General features: G+C 53.8%; 1 protein-coding gene across 1 annotated transcript; it reads left to right on the top strand.

Moving 5' to 3' along the window:
• Window positions 1-3,882: 3,882 nt before the first annotated feature.
• Window positions 3,883-14,825, top strand: LOC104154506 (CSC1-like protein 2; the record flags this gene model as incomplete). The annotated part of the gene is made up of 13 exons (XM_009700162.1): window positions 3,883-4,059; window positions 4,662-4,741; window positions 6,530-6,568; window positions 10,144-10,234; window positions 11,015-11,052; window positions 11,672-11,814; window positions 12,085-12,136; window positions 12,426-12,534; window positions 13,079-13,149; window positions 13,986-14,066; window positions 14,194-14,317; window positions 14,408-14,541; window positions 14,688-14,825. Coding segments are annotated over exons 1-13 (1,277 nt in total), but the record flags the coding sequence as incomplete, so codon positions are not given.
• Between the last annotated feature and the right edge of the window lie 205 nt (window positions 14,826-15,030).

The following is a 15,030-nucleotide window of genomic DNA, read 5'->3' as shown; positions in this document are numbered from 1 at the left end:
CCTTCTCCCTCTCGTGTTGCCGGAGCGGATTTCCTTTCGTAATTGGGAAGTACACAGCTGCACTGTGCTTGCTGCGAGCACCGCCTTTCCTCCCTGCCTCTGCTTTGCTTAAAACACGGAGCCCAACACGGGCTGCCCCCAGGCCCAGCCCTGCACCTTGCAGTACGGGATGTGTTGCGGCGTGCCCTGCCTGGTTGAGTCCAGGGATGGAAGGTCCCATGGAGCGGCCGTCTGAGACCAAGGTGCAAACCGAGTGTGAGGACAGAGGTATTGCCAGGCCCTCGGGTTGCACTGTGCCTGGCAAGACCAGCCAGCCTCTGCCCAACTGATAGACTCCTAGGAAAGGTCTTTGGATGACGGGTGCTAGGTAGGCTGCCTGCAGAGATGGTTACCAAGCTTTTTCTTAGTTGCCTAATTCATGTTGTAACCCAAGAAGAAGCTTGATACCTTGGTGGCTCTGACCTAAAGTGATGTGATGGCAAATTGCCTTTAGCCTGCTGCCGGGTGTGCCTGCAGCTGGGGAAGCTGGAAGAGCAGAAGTGCTCCAGACATCCTCACCAGCTTTCCCAGCCTTCCCACGCACCTGAAGCACCCCTCGCTCCATGGGGAGCCCTTTCTTGGGCTTACCAGCTGGCTGAGAGCTTGCATACCTAAGGATGGTGCTGACTGCCGCTGTGCCACCTGGCTCGGCTGATGAAATGGCAGTGTAAGCCTTGGGCTTATGCCACAGCTTTTTTTTCCATTACTGGGTATTCTGGCTGGGTTATTGGAGAGGCTAGGAAGGTTTATCTCCAGTCCCTTCCAGTCCATCCACTAGGCTTTAGAAGAAAAAGCAACATATTTCTGGGACCTATCTCTGTGAAATGTGGCTTAAATTAGCCATAGGCTTGCAAAATTTGTCTTGAACATGTAATGGTTTGTATAAATTATGATAGGGTCGTGGGCAATGTGAGTGTGTGAGCCTCCTTTCTTTTAGGAAGACAACCAGAAAATGGGTTTATAAAACATGCAGGAAGGAGGTAAACAGTTTGGTCTCTGCAGAGGAAAATCATACTTCCCTGGTCTGTTGCAAGTCTTTCAGTACTTTGGTAAAACAATAGGTATTATTCGGCCAGCTTGTGTAACTTGCTTGGATGTTCAGAAAACCTCTGAAAATCCTCACAAAAGACTATTAAGAAAACTGTCCACTGGAGATGTACATTCCTGGATCAGAAACTGGCTGAGTGTCCACAAACAAAGTCTAGGAGTGACTGAGCAATTTCAGTGTGATGAGAGCAGAGGGATAAGATCCTTTACTGTTAATTCACCCAGAAAAGATAATGTGCAGCAGGGTACCCAAAATCTGCCGATACACTGGGGTCGTTCAGATTTTGTCAAGATGAAGTGACTCCAAAGTGATGCGGTGTGAGGCAATAAGAAAGTGGGTACTGGGAAGTGTGCAGCCGGGTGTATTGGAAGGAATGGTTTGTTCTAGGATATGGCTGGCTTCTAAACTACTGTGGCTACTCAGGGCAGCAGCATTGCGGGCCGGTGAACAGAGTTGCTTTTCCTCAATATGCAAAAATGCCATCAGAGATGTAAATCATGCTCAACCACACGAGGAGTAACGTAAGGAGAGATGCTGAGAGCATCAGGATGCTGTTCTGGCAGTCAAGGTCATTTCCCTACCCAGGATATCGTATGTGGGTCTGGTCACCTTTCCGTAGGGTCAAAAGAGAGGATATATCGGGGGTGTGCGGTGAGAGTGGTTAGAGCTGGAAGACACCTTGTGTCATGGGAAGGAGAGGGCACTTAATAGTAGTGAGCTTAGTAGGTCTAGAAAAAGCAAAGGCTTTTATTCTTTGCCTTTTCTCACTGTGCAAGGAGAACTGAAGGCTGTAGAGTTGCAGTGGGATCATAGTCTTTTACTCAACATCTGGAACTCGTTGCTGCAAGATACCATTTACAACCTAAAAGTTTACAAGATTCCCAAAAAGGCGAGTGAGAGGTATTTCTCTTTGCAATGAGTACATCTAGGCTGGCACTCCGGAGGTAAAAACAGGGGTATAACCATTCGTGCTCCAAAGCGTGTGACTTTCCTTTGATGAGTCTCATCCCATCAGTTCTTCCCATCCCTCCCCTGGAGCCTCCGAGTCTCTCGTTAATTCAACCAGGGTGAGTTATCCTGCCTGGCTCCCCAGTTGGTTCCCAACGATGATCTCATGACTTGGCTTTCTTCTCCTGCTTTTCTACTCCCTTTTTCTGTTCCTGGCAACCCTGCTCCAGCTCTGTACCTGTGAGTATCTCTTAACAGGCTGCTTTGGTGGCTTTTCCAATTTGGCTGACCTCCCCATCAATGCCTGTACCCAGCTGGGCTTTTACTCCTTCCAGTGACCTTTGTCATCGGTGCTTCAGCTGGTTTGCAGCCGTGCATCCATACCGGCTGAGCCGGGAGGGATCACTTCGAAGCTGAGCTCTCTAGGACACCGCAGCGAGCAGTTTGGTGGTCATTACCCAGCCAGCGTTGTGCTGTGAGCCTGATAAATCTCTGCAGCCGGGCAGGAGATTGCCAAGATATACCCATGAGCTGAAGGGGAAGGGCCCTGCACCCTCTCTGCACCCTCACCATCCAACACAGAGTGAGAAGGGCAGGGCTGGGGGGCCATCTCTGGGACAAGAAGCTGAAACCAGCACAGGGCCATGGTGGTGGCTTTCTCATGCTTTGGGCAAGTGATGGCTCTTTTGTCTAGCCCACCAGGATGGCATTTCTGGGCTTGGGTAAGCAGCCCCTAAGCATTGCCCAGAAGTGATGCTGTGCCATCCAGTCTTTATGTGTGGTATGTGGTAGTAGTGAAGGGTTTGAGGTGGTTGGTGGATGCTGGATAACAGGAGTGGTTCGAGGATCAGCAGCCTGGGTAGATCCTCCCATCTGTTATCTCTGCTTCCTTCTGCAGCTGGTGGGGTTTTCTCTCCCCTGTTCCACAAAGTGGCTGTGTTTCCACTGTTGATTTGTTGTTTCTAGACCATCCCGGTGATGCTCAGTTTGCACTTATCCATTGCTAGCATGGGCTTCTCTGTGTTTCCTGTGGAGCTGCTCTGCACAGGAGGAAGATCTCCCCGCGTCCCAGCAGTGATGCTGACGTGTGCCCAACTGTGGGTCTTGTGGCAATTGGGGAAGGGCACCAAAATAAATAAAATATTTGACCATAATGTAATAGATCGTAATAGCTAAATAGTAGAGCCTAAGCCTCCTCTCTGCCCTCTGTGTGGTTGCATCTGAATGCATCCAAGTCAGAGGAAGGGAAGAAAACAAGCAGGGGGTGTAACCAGCCTCTGATGGGTGCCCTGGGAGCAAGAGGAGGGCGGTGATTCAGCCTAATAAAGCTAATGGCACACAGCCAGGCAAAGGAAATTGTGGGATCGTGATGCAGCAACTGTCCCATAGCAGTTTTCTTCCATCATCCAGCTGTGACTTCATGCCCCCACCGCCCCACCTTTCTGTTCTTTCCTGTACCTGAACATTCTCCCTGCTGAGAGGAAGGGGGTGAGAGACCATGTCCTCAGGAAGAGTAGTCATCCATGAGAAAGAGGTGCACCTAAATGGCGTGAGAGTGAGGGAATAAGGAATCCAGAGTCCAGAACTTCCCAGAGTGCACGCTCTGGGACTGTGTGTGGTGGGACGAAGCACCTGGGCTCTGCCAGCAGCCCCCAAACTCAGCAGGCTTCTCCAGATGACCTTGTCCTTGGACACTGGATCCTGGGGAGATCCTGTAGCTCAGAGGAGCCCAAGATAGCAGGCGGGGTTGACCCCTAACTCCAACAAGGCTACGCTGTCATCCAGCTGTCATGTGTCTAACCAGGCCTTTCTCTTCTCTCCCCAGGGAAGACGATGAAGCTGTAGAGATGCTTCCCTACGTGATCGCCACCCTGGGCTCAGCAGGGGCCACCTGCAAAGCCTCCACATGCAACAACAGCACCAAGGACTACTGCTACAGTGCCCGCATCCGCAGCACTGTGCTGCAGGGGCTGCCCTTCGGCGGGGTGCCCACTGTCCTAGCCCTTGACTTTATGTGCTTTCTCGTAAGTCTACCTACTGTTGCTTCAGCACCTTCTCCCGTAATTAGCTGTGAAGGGAGGACTGTGGTCGGGCGGGGTTGAGGGCCCTAAATGCCATCCCTGACTTTGCTGCTGGCTGACTTTATGGCCTTGATAGTGTCCTTTAGCCACTATTGACTTAACTCCAGTACCACCGCACTGAGCCCATGGAAGGGTGTTGCAAGTTTTCTTAAGGATGTGGATCAGGTTAGGTCAGGACTGCATCCCAAAACTCCTGCCTATGGTGCCAGGTCCCTGCAGATTTACCCACCCAAAGGCTTTGCTTGTTCTTCCTTAGAAACGGCAGGACCAGAGATGCTGTAGCCATAATCTCCCTTCCTTGGGACCTGAGGGCCTCTTGATGCTGTGGCTAACTTAGCATCTTGGACCTCTGCCTCGCACAGCCATCCAGATAGTCTGATTTTAACAGCCCTGAGGAGCTTGTATTGTCCCATGGGCTCAGTATGCTGTTAGCTGAGCAGTACTGTCCCCTCCTACCCTCGCTGTTCCTGTGGCTCTGGACGCAGAGGACAAGGACAGAGCTGGACAATGCCTCGTGTCACAGCTCCTTCTTTGCTCTCTTCCAGGCACTGTTGTTCGTCTTTTCAATTTTGCGTAAAGTTGCTTGGGACTACGGACGCCTGGCCCTGGTGACTGATGCTGACAGGTAAGTGTGGGAGAGGGGCCGGAAAACAGGACATGAGTGGTACCCTTCTTTGCTGTAGGGCAGAAGGGATAAATCCCCTTGCGTGTGCCGGAGGCAGCTGGGGAGGAGAGGCAAGCGTGTCAGTTTTATCCCCTGAGCTCCAGGAACAGCAAAAATCCCTGCTTACTGGCTTTTTGTTACTGCATCCTTCGCCCAATGCAGTGGTCCTCACTGGCTCCGTATGACTGATGGTCCCTACGGTGACAGAGGTGTGCAGGGGCCCTTAGAGGAACAGCGGATGGAGGGAGGAGAGAGGAAAAGAGGTCACAGGAAGGGTGAGGGCTGCCATGGTGAAGGTTGTGTTAAGCCTCTGAAGGTGTCTTTGTGGGTCTGCTGGATGCAGTTCTTGTTAAGAGCACTTGAAAGTGGTAGGCTGTGTTTCCAGGTGCGGTACTGCTGTGCTAGTGCAAGTTTAGCTCACATCCCAAGTGCTGATGAGTCGGTCTGGGTATGGATCCTTCCTGCCCAATGCATTCGTGGGCTATGATGCCTCTTGGCAAAAGCTGGGGCCCACTGGGGATGGCAGCTCCACAGCAGAGTGAGATGCTATTCTTGGTTTTTGCTGTCAGCAGCAGGAAGGACAATGATTACTTTCTTCCAGTGCAGAACAAGGAACTCTCCTTGATTAAGCTAGAGGGGTTGTGCAGGTAGTCCGCCTCTCACCAAGGGTGGTTTGCTGTGCCCGTGGTGCTTTGTCATGTGCTGGAGGCAAAGTGTGGCTTCTGAAGGCTGGCTATGGTAAGTTGTTCTTCCCCTTGATCGGCTCCATGAGTTGCGTCCAAAGGCTCAGATGGGGCTGAGCTCCAGCCTCTTTGGTTGCTTTGGCGATAGAGATTCAAGCAAGCCGCTCTTGAGCTTTCCCTGCATGACAGTGGAAAGAGTAAGAGTTGTTTTCTTCCGGCACCGAGTCAGGAACTCCCCTGGTTTAGATAAGTGGTTCTGGATAGCATTAGATAAGCAGCTGTGTCACTGTGGCTCCTCTGCCCCTCCTTTCCTGGCCTGACTGGGGAAATCAGCAATGCAGGGGCATTGGGGGAAAGTGAGGAGAAGGGAATGGCTGTATGAGACCTCACTGGGAGAGGGCAGCAGCTCCTCAGGGTTAAGCTGTGTGGACCCAGGCACTGGCTGTTAGCCACAGGGGCTGCACAGCTCTGGCCTTCGGTGAGGAGAGAGGACTGGCCCTTCTTGGAGGTGATGCTTGAGCACCTTGGTGTGAGGGAGTGGGAACAATGGCTGTAGGCAGAAAGGCAGAGGGTTGCCAGCTGTTTGGTGAGGGAGAGCTGGTAAGCGCAGGGAGAGGGACAGCATGGCTGTGGTAAGGGCTGGGGATCACCAGGACTGGAATCCTAGGGAGGAGTCCCTGCTGCTTGGCCCATCCGCGGGGTAGGATGAGAATTTTGGGGAGGAGGCATGGAAGGGAAGCTCAAATGGCAGCCGATCAGGCTGTCCTGCCTGGCCCCATCCCTCGGGAGCTGCCCAGGATGCCCACAGTGTGGAGCACCTTCCCAGTGATGCCACCTTCCCTTTAGCTGCCAGCAAAGCGCTCTGCCCGTTGTTGTGTCTGGGTGGTTGTGGCTTGGGGTTGTGCTGGGCTCTGGAAGAAAGGTCTTCTCCAGACTGACCATCAGCAGGTTTCTTTTCCTCAGGATGATGTGGAGCCATGTCAGGTGTGTAGCTCCCTGCGATGGAGGAGACCCAACATCTGCTCCCATGGTTGTAACCTCTCCCTTTCTGTTTCTGTGCCCCCAGGCGCCGACGCTGGCAGACGGAGCGAGAGGAACGGGAATAGTATGTTGTTTTTTCAGGGTCTTGTTTCTTCTCTCTTTCTTGCTCGCACTCTCTTTTTCTTCTTTTCTCTTGCAGTTTTCTGTATTGCTTCTGAACTAATCTAAGTGGCTGGGAGTTTGGGCTTGGATTTGTGCCTCTCGGTGGATTTGTACTCTTCTCTTCCCCTCCCCTTTGTGTCAATCACTAACACAGCTGGATGCACCCCGGTTTTCCCCTGGTAGCCCTTAAATGCTCCTTGAGGGCAGCAGTGCCAAGGAGCTCCCAGTCCCAGCAGAGGGTGCCAAGTCACATACCCTGCTGTACCTGTCCATGTCCAGCTGTCCTGCCTTGCACTGGAGAAAATAAATCTGGTTGCCTGAGCCCACGGCATGCTCAGGTCACCCAGGTGCAGGGGACCCTCCTTTGCCTGCTCCCTCTCGTGCCAGGATGCCACAAGGGCTGTTCCCACACCAGCTGCAAGGGCAGGCAGGTGCACAGAGAGGACCTGGTAGGCGGTTGCAAGACTTTTCTCTTTTTCCTTTACCCTCGTGAGGCTGCTGGGACCAGGGCAAGCGTTGGCCCTTGTCCCTTGCCACTGACCCCTGGTTGGCAGCATGCCCAGCCCGGCAGCAATTTTGTCCTTTCTCTCTCCCCCTGCAGAAGCAAACTTCCTACCTCAGCACTGCTGAGAGCATCCTCCGGCACCTTGGCCTGGTGTAGCCCGTTAAGCACTGTCATGGACCCTCCCTCCCTGCTCTTTTCTTTCTTGCTGCTTTTATGCTTAAGAAAAGAGCATCCCCTATCCGTTGCCAACTGGCTAGGTAGTCACTCCAGCCAGGCTGACATGTGTCTGAGGCTTGCAGCCTTACTTCTTATACCCCATCACTTGGAGAGTAGAGGCCTGCTACTGGCTGGAGAGGGTACAGGGATGTTCCAATTTTTGTAGTTGCTCCTTGCCCCCAAAGGAGCAGAGCAGTCAGGGTTGTGAAAACAGAGGTGGTGGTAGCTGTGGTACGTGGCACAGAGGGGACCCCTCGCTCATGTTTGAGTGCTTCACTAGTGGTTGTCCCTGCTTCAGGTGTGTCTGACAACTTTTGACTGCTAACACCTTGCAGGGGAGTAAGGCAGAGGTAGCAGAGCTGTTGTGCTTTGAGGCTTTTCAGGGACACACACCTCAGTTATCCTCACGAGTGCTTGGCTCTCTCCAAGGGGCTGCTTCTTTCTGCTCCCATTCTTCATCTGAGCTTGCTGGAACTCTCTGCTCCTCACCCCAAACCCAACCTACTACTTGAGCTGGGACAGCGTTGATAGCCAGAAACTTTCAAAAGCCTGTGGGGTTCAACGAGGAAACCTCATCCTGGCTGTGTTCCTCCAAGGCTGGTGGCACTTTCCCATCCCAGCTGTTCTCTGTGCCGGGGTGCGGTGGCAGATGGTGGGTTAGGGACATGTGTATGCTATCTTGTGCTCCCAGCCTTTGAATGTGCAACATTGCTCTTGGTGTGGGAGGACATCCTCCTCTGATGTGTCCCTTTGCCTGAGAACCAGCAAGTGCCCTTGTCCTGCCCCTTGCCAGGGCTTGTGGTAGCCATCAGCACTCTTAATTGGTGACTTAGTCTGCACCAGGAGGTCATGGCAACCTACCTGCACCTCTGTGTGTAAGGCCAGTGATCAGAGTCCTGTGGAGCTTGCCACCCACGAAGCCACCTCCCACCTCGCACGCAGCAAGCCCTTTCCATGGGGCTCCCAGAGCCTGCAGTTCCCTTGGCCTGAGGCTAGCCCTGTCTCAGACCCTGTCCTTCTCCTTCCCTGGCAGGGCTGGCACCAAACCTGGGGCAGTGGGCGGGATCCCACCTTAATCTTCTTGTGGTTTATGGTGGCCTTGCCTCCACCCACTTGCTTTGTTAGTGCTTTGCTTCAAAAAGCCTCCAGCTTGGTGCAGGTACTCTTGGAGCTTCCTCTTTTGGCTTCCCATCTTTGGCAACGTTTTGCCTCCTGTGTCTTCTCAGCACTGCTGGTCATCCTGATTGTCATCTCTGCATCCCCCTGAATGGAGCTGAATTAGTCCAGTCATCTCATAACGTAGCACTCTTCTCGGTTGTTCCCTCCAGTGCTGCTTCTGCTCTGCCCTTTGCTTTTCCAGTACCGAGGAGCCAAACCCACTGTGTCATCGTGCTGGGCTCTCCTCGGGGCTGTGGACAGCAGAAACTCACCCTCATTCCCTGCACCCAGCGGCAAGGCCTCTGGGATTTTAAAGGGCTGAAGGTCCAAAAGCTTGGTCGAAGCTCGCTCTGTCCCTCCAGCAGAGCAGGGTGTTGGGCTGTGCAGTCACGGGGCTGCACACCTCTAATCTGCACTGCTGTTGTGCAATGACCTTCAGTTAATCTCCTTTCCCCTCTCTCCATTACTTCCAGCTAGGGACTCAGCAGGTGCTGCTCTGTTCTTAAGGAGGCCATGTGTCCCATCCTCTTTCTTTTGGCAGGGTCACGAGGGTCTTTGCTTGTTCTCCTTCCCATGCTGTCATCCACCTCATCTCTACCACTTGTTTCTCACCTGCTTCTTCTCCGGGTTCTTGTCGATGTGATCCTCCTTGAGCCTGTACTGGTTACAGGGAGGTCATGTTTTCATCTGGGTTTGTTTTTTTTTTTTTACCTTTGCTTCTAGCCTTCATATCAGCCATATCTCTTCTTGCACCTCCAAGGTCCAGGCCTGCTGTTGTCATCTTGCAAGTGCTATTTAATTTAGGTCTCTGGACCATTTTCTTGTCTCCTTTGCCAGCTGCCCTCTGCCTCCGTTCATAGTGGGGGCTGTTATCTGCCTTGAATGCTTCTGCTGCAGGTTCTTCATCTAGGTCCCTGCCTGTGCCTGGAGTAAAGCGATCTGGGATATTCACCTCTCTTGCTTTCCTGTCCTGTAGCCTGCGGTCATTCACTTCTAGCTGTCTGCCCCACTCCTGCTGGAGGGATTTCCAGGCAGGAGGCCCAGCTGAGGCTGTGGAGCAGGTTGGGCTGAGCCTGGCTCCAGGCAGCAGAGCCGCTGGGGCTCAGCTGTGTTCCTCCTCCTCCTCATCCATTTCCCTGCCCTGAAGCACTAAGGGTGAGGAGGACTGATGTAGCGGGATACAGCCCACTAGATTCCCAGCCTTCCTCTTCCCTAAGGTGAGTGAGCCCCTTCAGGACTGGAGCCACTGCCAGCACCTCTCGGGAGCACCGGGGCTGCCGCCTCATGGCCGCACCGGACCCGGAGGGGCCGTGGCACACTCTGGTTCCCACCTCCTCTCCTCTTCTCTAAACAGACCTCATCTCTCCTCCGTGGCAGCCACTGCCAGCCCCTCCTCGCAGGGGCTGCTGCATAACGCGGGTGCCTCTCGGAAGGTGCTGAGCGAGGGGCATCCATGGCCATGCCCGTGGTGGCTGCCAGGCTCAGGGTGCCCTCTGAGGAGGAGTCTCTGCTTACTGCTGCCTCTGCTCTCTGTCTCCATCTCACCTGGGGCAAACTGCCCTGAATTAACCTCTGGTCTTCTGGGTGCTCTTGGTTCATGGCCAGGCTGCCTCTTGCATCTTCTAACTTTCTCCCTTGCCTCCCACTTGTCATTTTAGCGTAGCCTCTGCCCTGCACTCTGACAGCCATGACCGCTATGAGCGTCTCACCTCCGTCTCCAGCTCTGTGGACTTCGACCAGAGGGACAATGTGAGTAGCAACAAGAGTCAAACACCTTGCCTTTGAGTGGTCAGGGGCCCACAGATTGTCTGAACCAAGGGCTTTTCAGAAGAAACGCTGTTTGCCCATCCCTGAGCCTTAGGTCCCACACCTTGTAGTTTGTGAGTGTGATATAGAGCTCAAAGAGACATAACTACGTGGCTTCTAGACATGTGCTTAAGTAAGTAGGCTGTACATCCCTGTCACTTAACAAACGTCTGTCCAACTTACCGTCTCAGCATTACAAACAACACTTGCCAGCTCTTCCTCACGCCGCTGTCTACCTCTACTGCCGTTTTCCTCTCTAAAGGAGAGGCACATTTCAGTAGGATGACAGGGTATGATGGATGGGTGGTGAAGCTCCCAGGTAATATTCCTCCCCTAGATGTCCTTTGAGGAGCACTGGCTTGGCCCAACCTGCCTTCCCAGTCCCTGCAGGGCTCCTCTTGTCCAGGATGATGCCTCAAGTACCTGCATGGTGAATTTTCTGGGTGTCCCTAGGCTGTGGAGAGCTTCCATGCTAACCAGGAGCCTGTGGGTCACCTGGGAGGTTGAGCTGCCAGTGTCCAGCCTGCATTGTGCCCCATGGAGTAGCACTGTCATCCCCTTCACCTTGCCCCGTCCGTGGCTCTGCATGTCTGGGTGCTCATGGTCTGTCCCCAACCTGAGCCAAGTCTTGGGGCGTGCAAGGACACCAGCCTTGTGCCCTGAGCCTCTGAAGATAAGGGAACACAGAGTGATGTGAGACCCTCCTGTCTTCTTTCCACACAGGGTTTCTGCTCCTGGCTGACAGCCATCTTCAGGATAAAGTAAGTGCCCTGGGACCTGCACAGGGGACCCATGTGGGGAAGAAGGAGAGGCAGTGCAGGGTGTTGGGGCACCCAGTGCAGTACAGCTGTGTGAAGTTGCTGCCCTTGCTGCAGCCCTTTCTCTGAAGGGCACAAGCAAAATGTGTCCTCTGGAGAGGAGAAGCAAAGACGGGACTAGATGAGGAGTCCTAAAGCCAAAACTAAGGTCACACAGTGAGTCTGTGGCAGAGGAGGGCACCCAGCCCAGGTCTCCCCTGCTTCAGTCCCATCTCAGAAACACTGTCTGCTGCTCCACAGCGGTAGCCATCAGCAGAAGAGGCAAGGCCCACCAGAAGGGTCTGAAGTAGGTTGCGTGTGTCCAGCTGCCTGTCCTGGGTGGCAGAGGGCAGAGGCATGGGGAGTAGGGCTGCAGTTGTGCATTGCAGGGGGCAGGTTTGTGCCCAGGCTGGTTCAAGGCTGGGTGCTGGGCTCCCTGCCCTGGGGCCTGGCCACAGCTCTGTAGGGCAGAACCAGGGGTGCTGTGTAGGCTCAAACCAGGAGGGCAGCCATGACCGTGTGCTTTTCTTCAGCACTTGAGGGAACGTAGAAGATTGCCTGACTGCCTTTCTCTCCCCAACAGGGACGACGAGATCCGGGACAAGTGCGGGGGTGATGCGGTGCACTACCTGTCCTTCCAGAGGCACATCATCGGGCTGCTGGTGGCCGTGGGTGTGCTTTCTGTGGGCATCGTCTTACCTGTCAACTTCTCAGGGGACCTGCTAGGTGAGAGCAGGGAGTCTTCGGCTGGGCTGGGGGAGCAGTTTTCAACACCATGTCCCAGACCGCTGAGGAGCAGTGGAGGTCAGGACAGGCCTAACACGGACAAACCCTGACTGCTGTCCCACTTTGACCCTCTGGATGTGCCACACTCATCCTGGGCAGCTTGGGTTTTGGGGTGTTCTGCAGGCGATATTCCTGCCGTAGCCCACCCCAGCGGTGCTCTGTGCCACTCGGTATTACTGAACATGTTTGTGTCTGCCTCTTTCTCCCTAGAAAACAACGCCTACAGCTTTGGGAGGACAACTATCGCGAACCTGAATTCTGGGTACGTGTGGGCAGGGGTGGGATGGATAATTGAGGCCCTCAGAGGATGTTTTTTAAATGTTCACTTGCTGCAGAGCCTCACTTCCTTGAAGGTTGAGTTTCTGCCTTTGCTGTGAGGCTAGTGTCCCTGCTCCAATTTCCAGGCTGAGCTCCTGGAAGCTGGTTGTAGGGCATGTGGGTGCTGTGCCGGTTACGCTGCTGGTGGCCCCAGTGCCTTCAGGGTCTGACCAGCCATAGGCAGACTTGTAGTGGCAACCTTGTATTGACCTTTGTGGTCTCCCTTGTGACAGGAATAACCTGCTGTGGCTGCACACGTCTTTCGCCTTCCTGTACCTGCTGCTGACAGTGTACAGCATGCGCCGTCACACCTCCAAGATGCGCTACAAAGAGGATGACTTGGTGAGCAGGATCTGGCCACTCTCCCAGGCACATTTTCCCGTGCTCTTCTGTCAAGTCAGGTGGCCTTGGAGAGAGTGCCAAGCACCCCACTTCCCACAGCAATTTGGGGCTGTCTTGTTTTGGCTTTTCTTTTATTCTGCCTGGCCAAAGGCAGATCTCCTCCAGAGCAGCAGCCCTGACTGCCTTTGGGGAAACAGGAGAGACCTGTGCTGGATGAATGTGTTGAGAGAGTCCCCATGCCTTCCTCAGGGGTTGCTCCAGCTGCTTTTACCACCTTCATTTCTTAAGAGTACCCCCTGTTTCTGTTGAGGCAGCTGCAGCGTAAGCCCCTAGCCTGTCAATCTGCAGCGTACCAGGATGCCAACAGCTAGTGGAAGCGTAGGAAAGGGGGAGCACTGGGTGCTGGAAGCAATGGGGCTGCCCATTCCCATTGCTGACTCAGGCCTTGGGGGGTTTGCTGCAATCTGGTCTTTCACAGCATCCACACCTACTTGTCCTCTCCTTTTTTTTTTTCTTCTTTTTTCTCTTTTTCTCTTCCTTCCAGGTTAAGCGAACTCTCTTCATTAATGGGATCTCAAAATATGCTGAGCCAGAGAAGATCAAGAAGCATTTTGAGTGAGTCTCCCTGTGTCCGTAGTTAAAAGCTGCTCTGTAACAGGGATGTTTTTATTGGGGTAGTGCTAGTGTTCAGCTGGAATGGCAATAATACATTGAGAGCAGAAAGCTAGTCAAAATTGGCGAACACTTTTATTTTGGGCATCTCACTGTTAACTTTCTGCACAAATTTTTATCTGAATATGCAGTGTCCTTGGTTTTGTGCCCTGGGATATGCCCAGCTATCTCTTGCAGAGCCACAGGGAGGGGGTCAGTGTGGTAAAGCAGTGGACAGGGCACGTCCTGAGATACAGCCAAGTTCAGAGATGAGCTGCAGGCAGGAGGCGCCCAAGCCATGGCTATGGGATGTGCTGCTGCTCCTTCTGCCCTGATCACAGTCCTTGTAGAAAAGTATATTTTTCTTTTTAACAAAAAAATTAAATTCCTCTTCCATCAAGATCTCGGTGAACACACTCTCAGGGCCGTGTTTAGAAGCACCATGGGGAGAGGAGAAATGCTTTATACCCTTTGGGAGCCCTTCTGTCTCTTTCCAACCCAAGCCCTGTGGCCAGTGAAGGCAGAGAGGGGCTGTGGGGTCAGAGGGGTTCCTTGCTGCCACAGGGCAAAAGTCCGAAGAGGTTTCTCATGCCAAAGCCTGGAGGATGTAACATTTGCTCCATGTGTTGGTTCTGCTGTAAGGGACAGAGCCTGCAGGTTCCCCTGCTGCCCCCAGCAAGCTCTTGCTATGCGTCCTGATGCTCAGCCCGGGGTAGGAGAGGAGTCCTGGACACATGGGGTTTGCTTGAGGGTACAGCCTTTGGTTCCGGGTGTGATGAACTGATGCTTCCCATCTGCAGGGAGGCCTACGCCAACTGCACCGTCCTGGAAGCCCGTCCCTGCTATGATGTGGCCCGGCTGATGTTCCTTGACGCAGAGAGGTAACCCCTGGTTTGGGACAGAAGGCAGAGTGCGCCAATGCTGTGGGCTCCCCCTGAAATCTGGTGCCATAGGAGCTTTTCTGAGCCACCCTCTTTTCTTTCTTTCTCTTCTGCTCTCCTGTTTCAGGAAGAAAGCTGAGCGTGGGCGAATCTACTTCACCAACCTGCAGAGCAAGGAGAACACCCCATCCATGATCAACCCCAAGCCCTGCGGCCACTTGTGCTGCTGTGTCATCAGAGGCTGCGAGGAGGTGGGGGAGAGAACTGGAGGTGTTGGGTGGCGAGGCACATGGGGGCTTGGGTCCCCAGGTCTCTCCTCTGACCCCTGTCCCCCTGCCCAGGTGGAGGCCATCGAGTACTATACCAAACTGGAGGAGAAGCTCAAAGATGACTACAAGCGGGAGAAGGAGAAGGTGAACGAAAAGCCTCTGGGGATGGCCTTTGTCACCTTCCACAACGAGACCATCACAGCCATGTGAGTGCAAAGAGTCCTGTCCTCTCCAGGAAGGTGACCTGACCCAGCTCTCACCTTAAATCAGAGGAATGCCAGCACTAAGGCGTCCCCCTCAGCTTGTCTCTGCCAGCCCTCTCTGTCAGCATCTCCCTCTTTCTCTTCTCCAGAATCCTCAAAGATTTCAACGCTTGTAAGTGCCAGGGCTGTGCGTGCCGTGGGGAGCCCAGGGCCTCCTCCTGCAGCGAGTCCCTCCACGTCTCCAACTGGACTGTCAGCTATGCCCCTGACCCACAGAACATCTACTGGTGAGCAGCTCTGTGGGGCTTCCTTTCCACAGGGAAAGGAGTGCACCCTCCCTGACTCCTTCCCCATCTGCTTCTCCGGTAACTGAATGAGTTGTTCTTGCTGAAGCCCAGCCTGGCTGAGCTAGAGGTCTGATCTGACTTGGAGGGGGAAAGCCTTGGGCTGGCACCCCAAGTGCTGTTAGAATCATAGAATCATTTAGGTTGG

This window comes from Cariama cristata, unplaced genomic scaffold (genome assembly GCF_000690535.1).
Source record: "Cariama cristata isolate BGI_N322 unplaced genomic scaffold, ASM69053v1 Scaffold37295, whole genome shotgun sequence".
Lineage (NCBI taxonomy): Eukaryota > Metazoa > Chordata > Aves > Cariamiformes > Cariamidae > Cariama > Cariama cristata.
The sequence above is the reverse complement of the archived record's forward strand: the minus strand, read 5'-3'. Positions and strand labels throughout refer to the sequence as shown.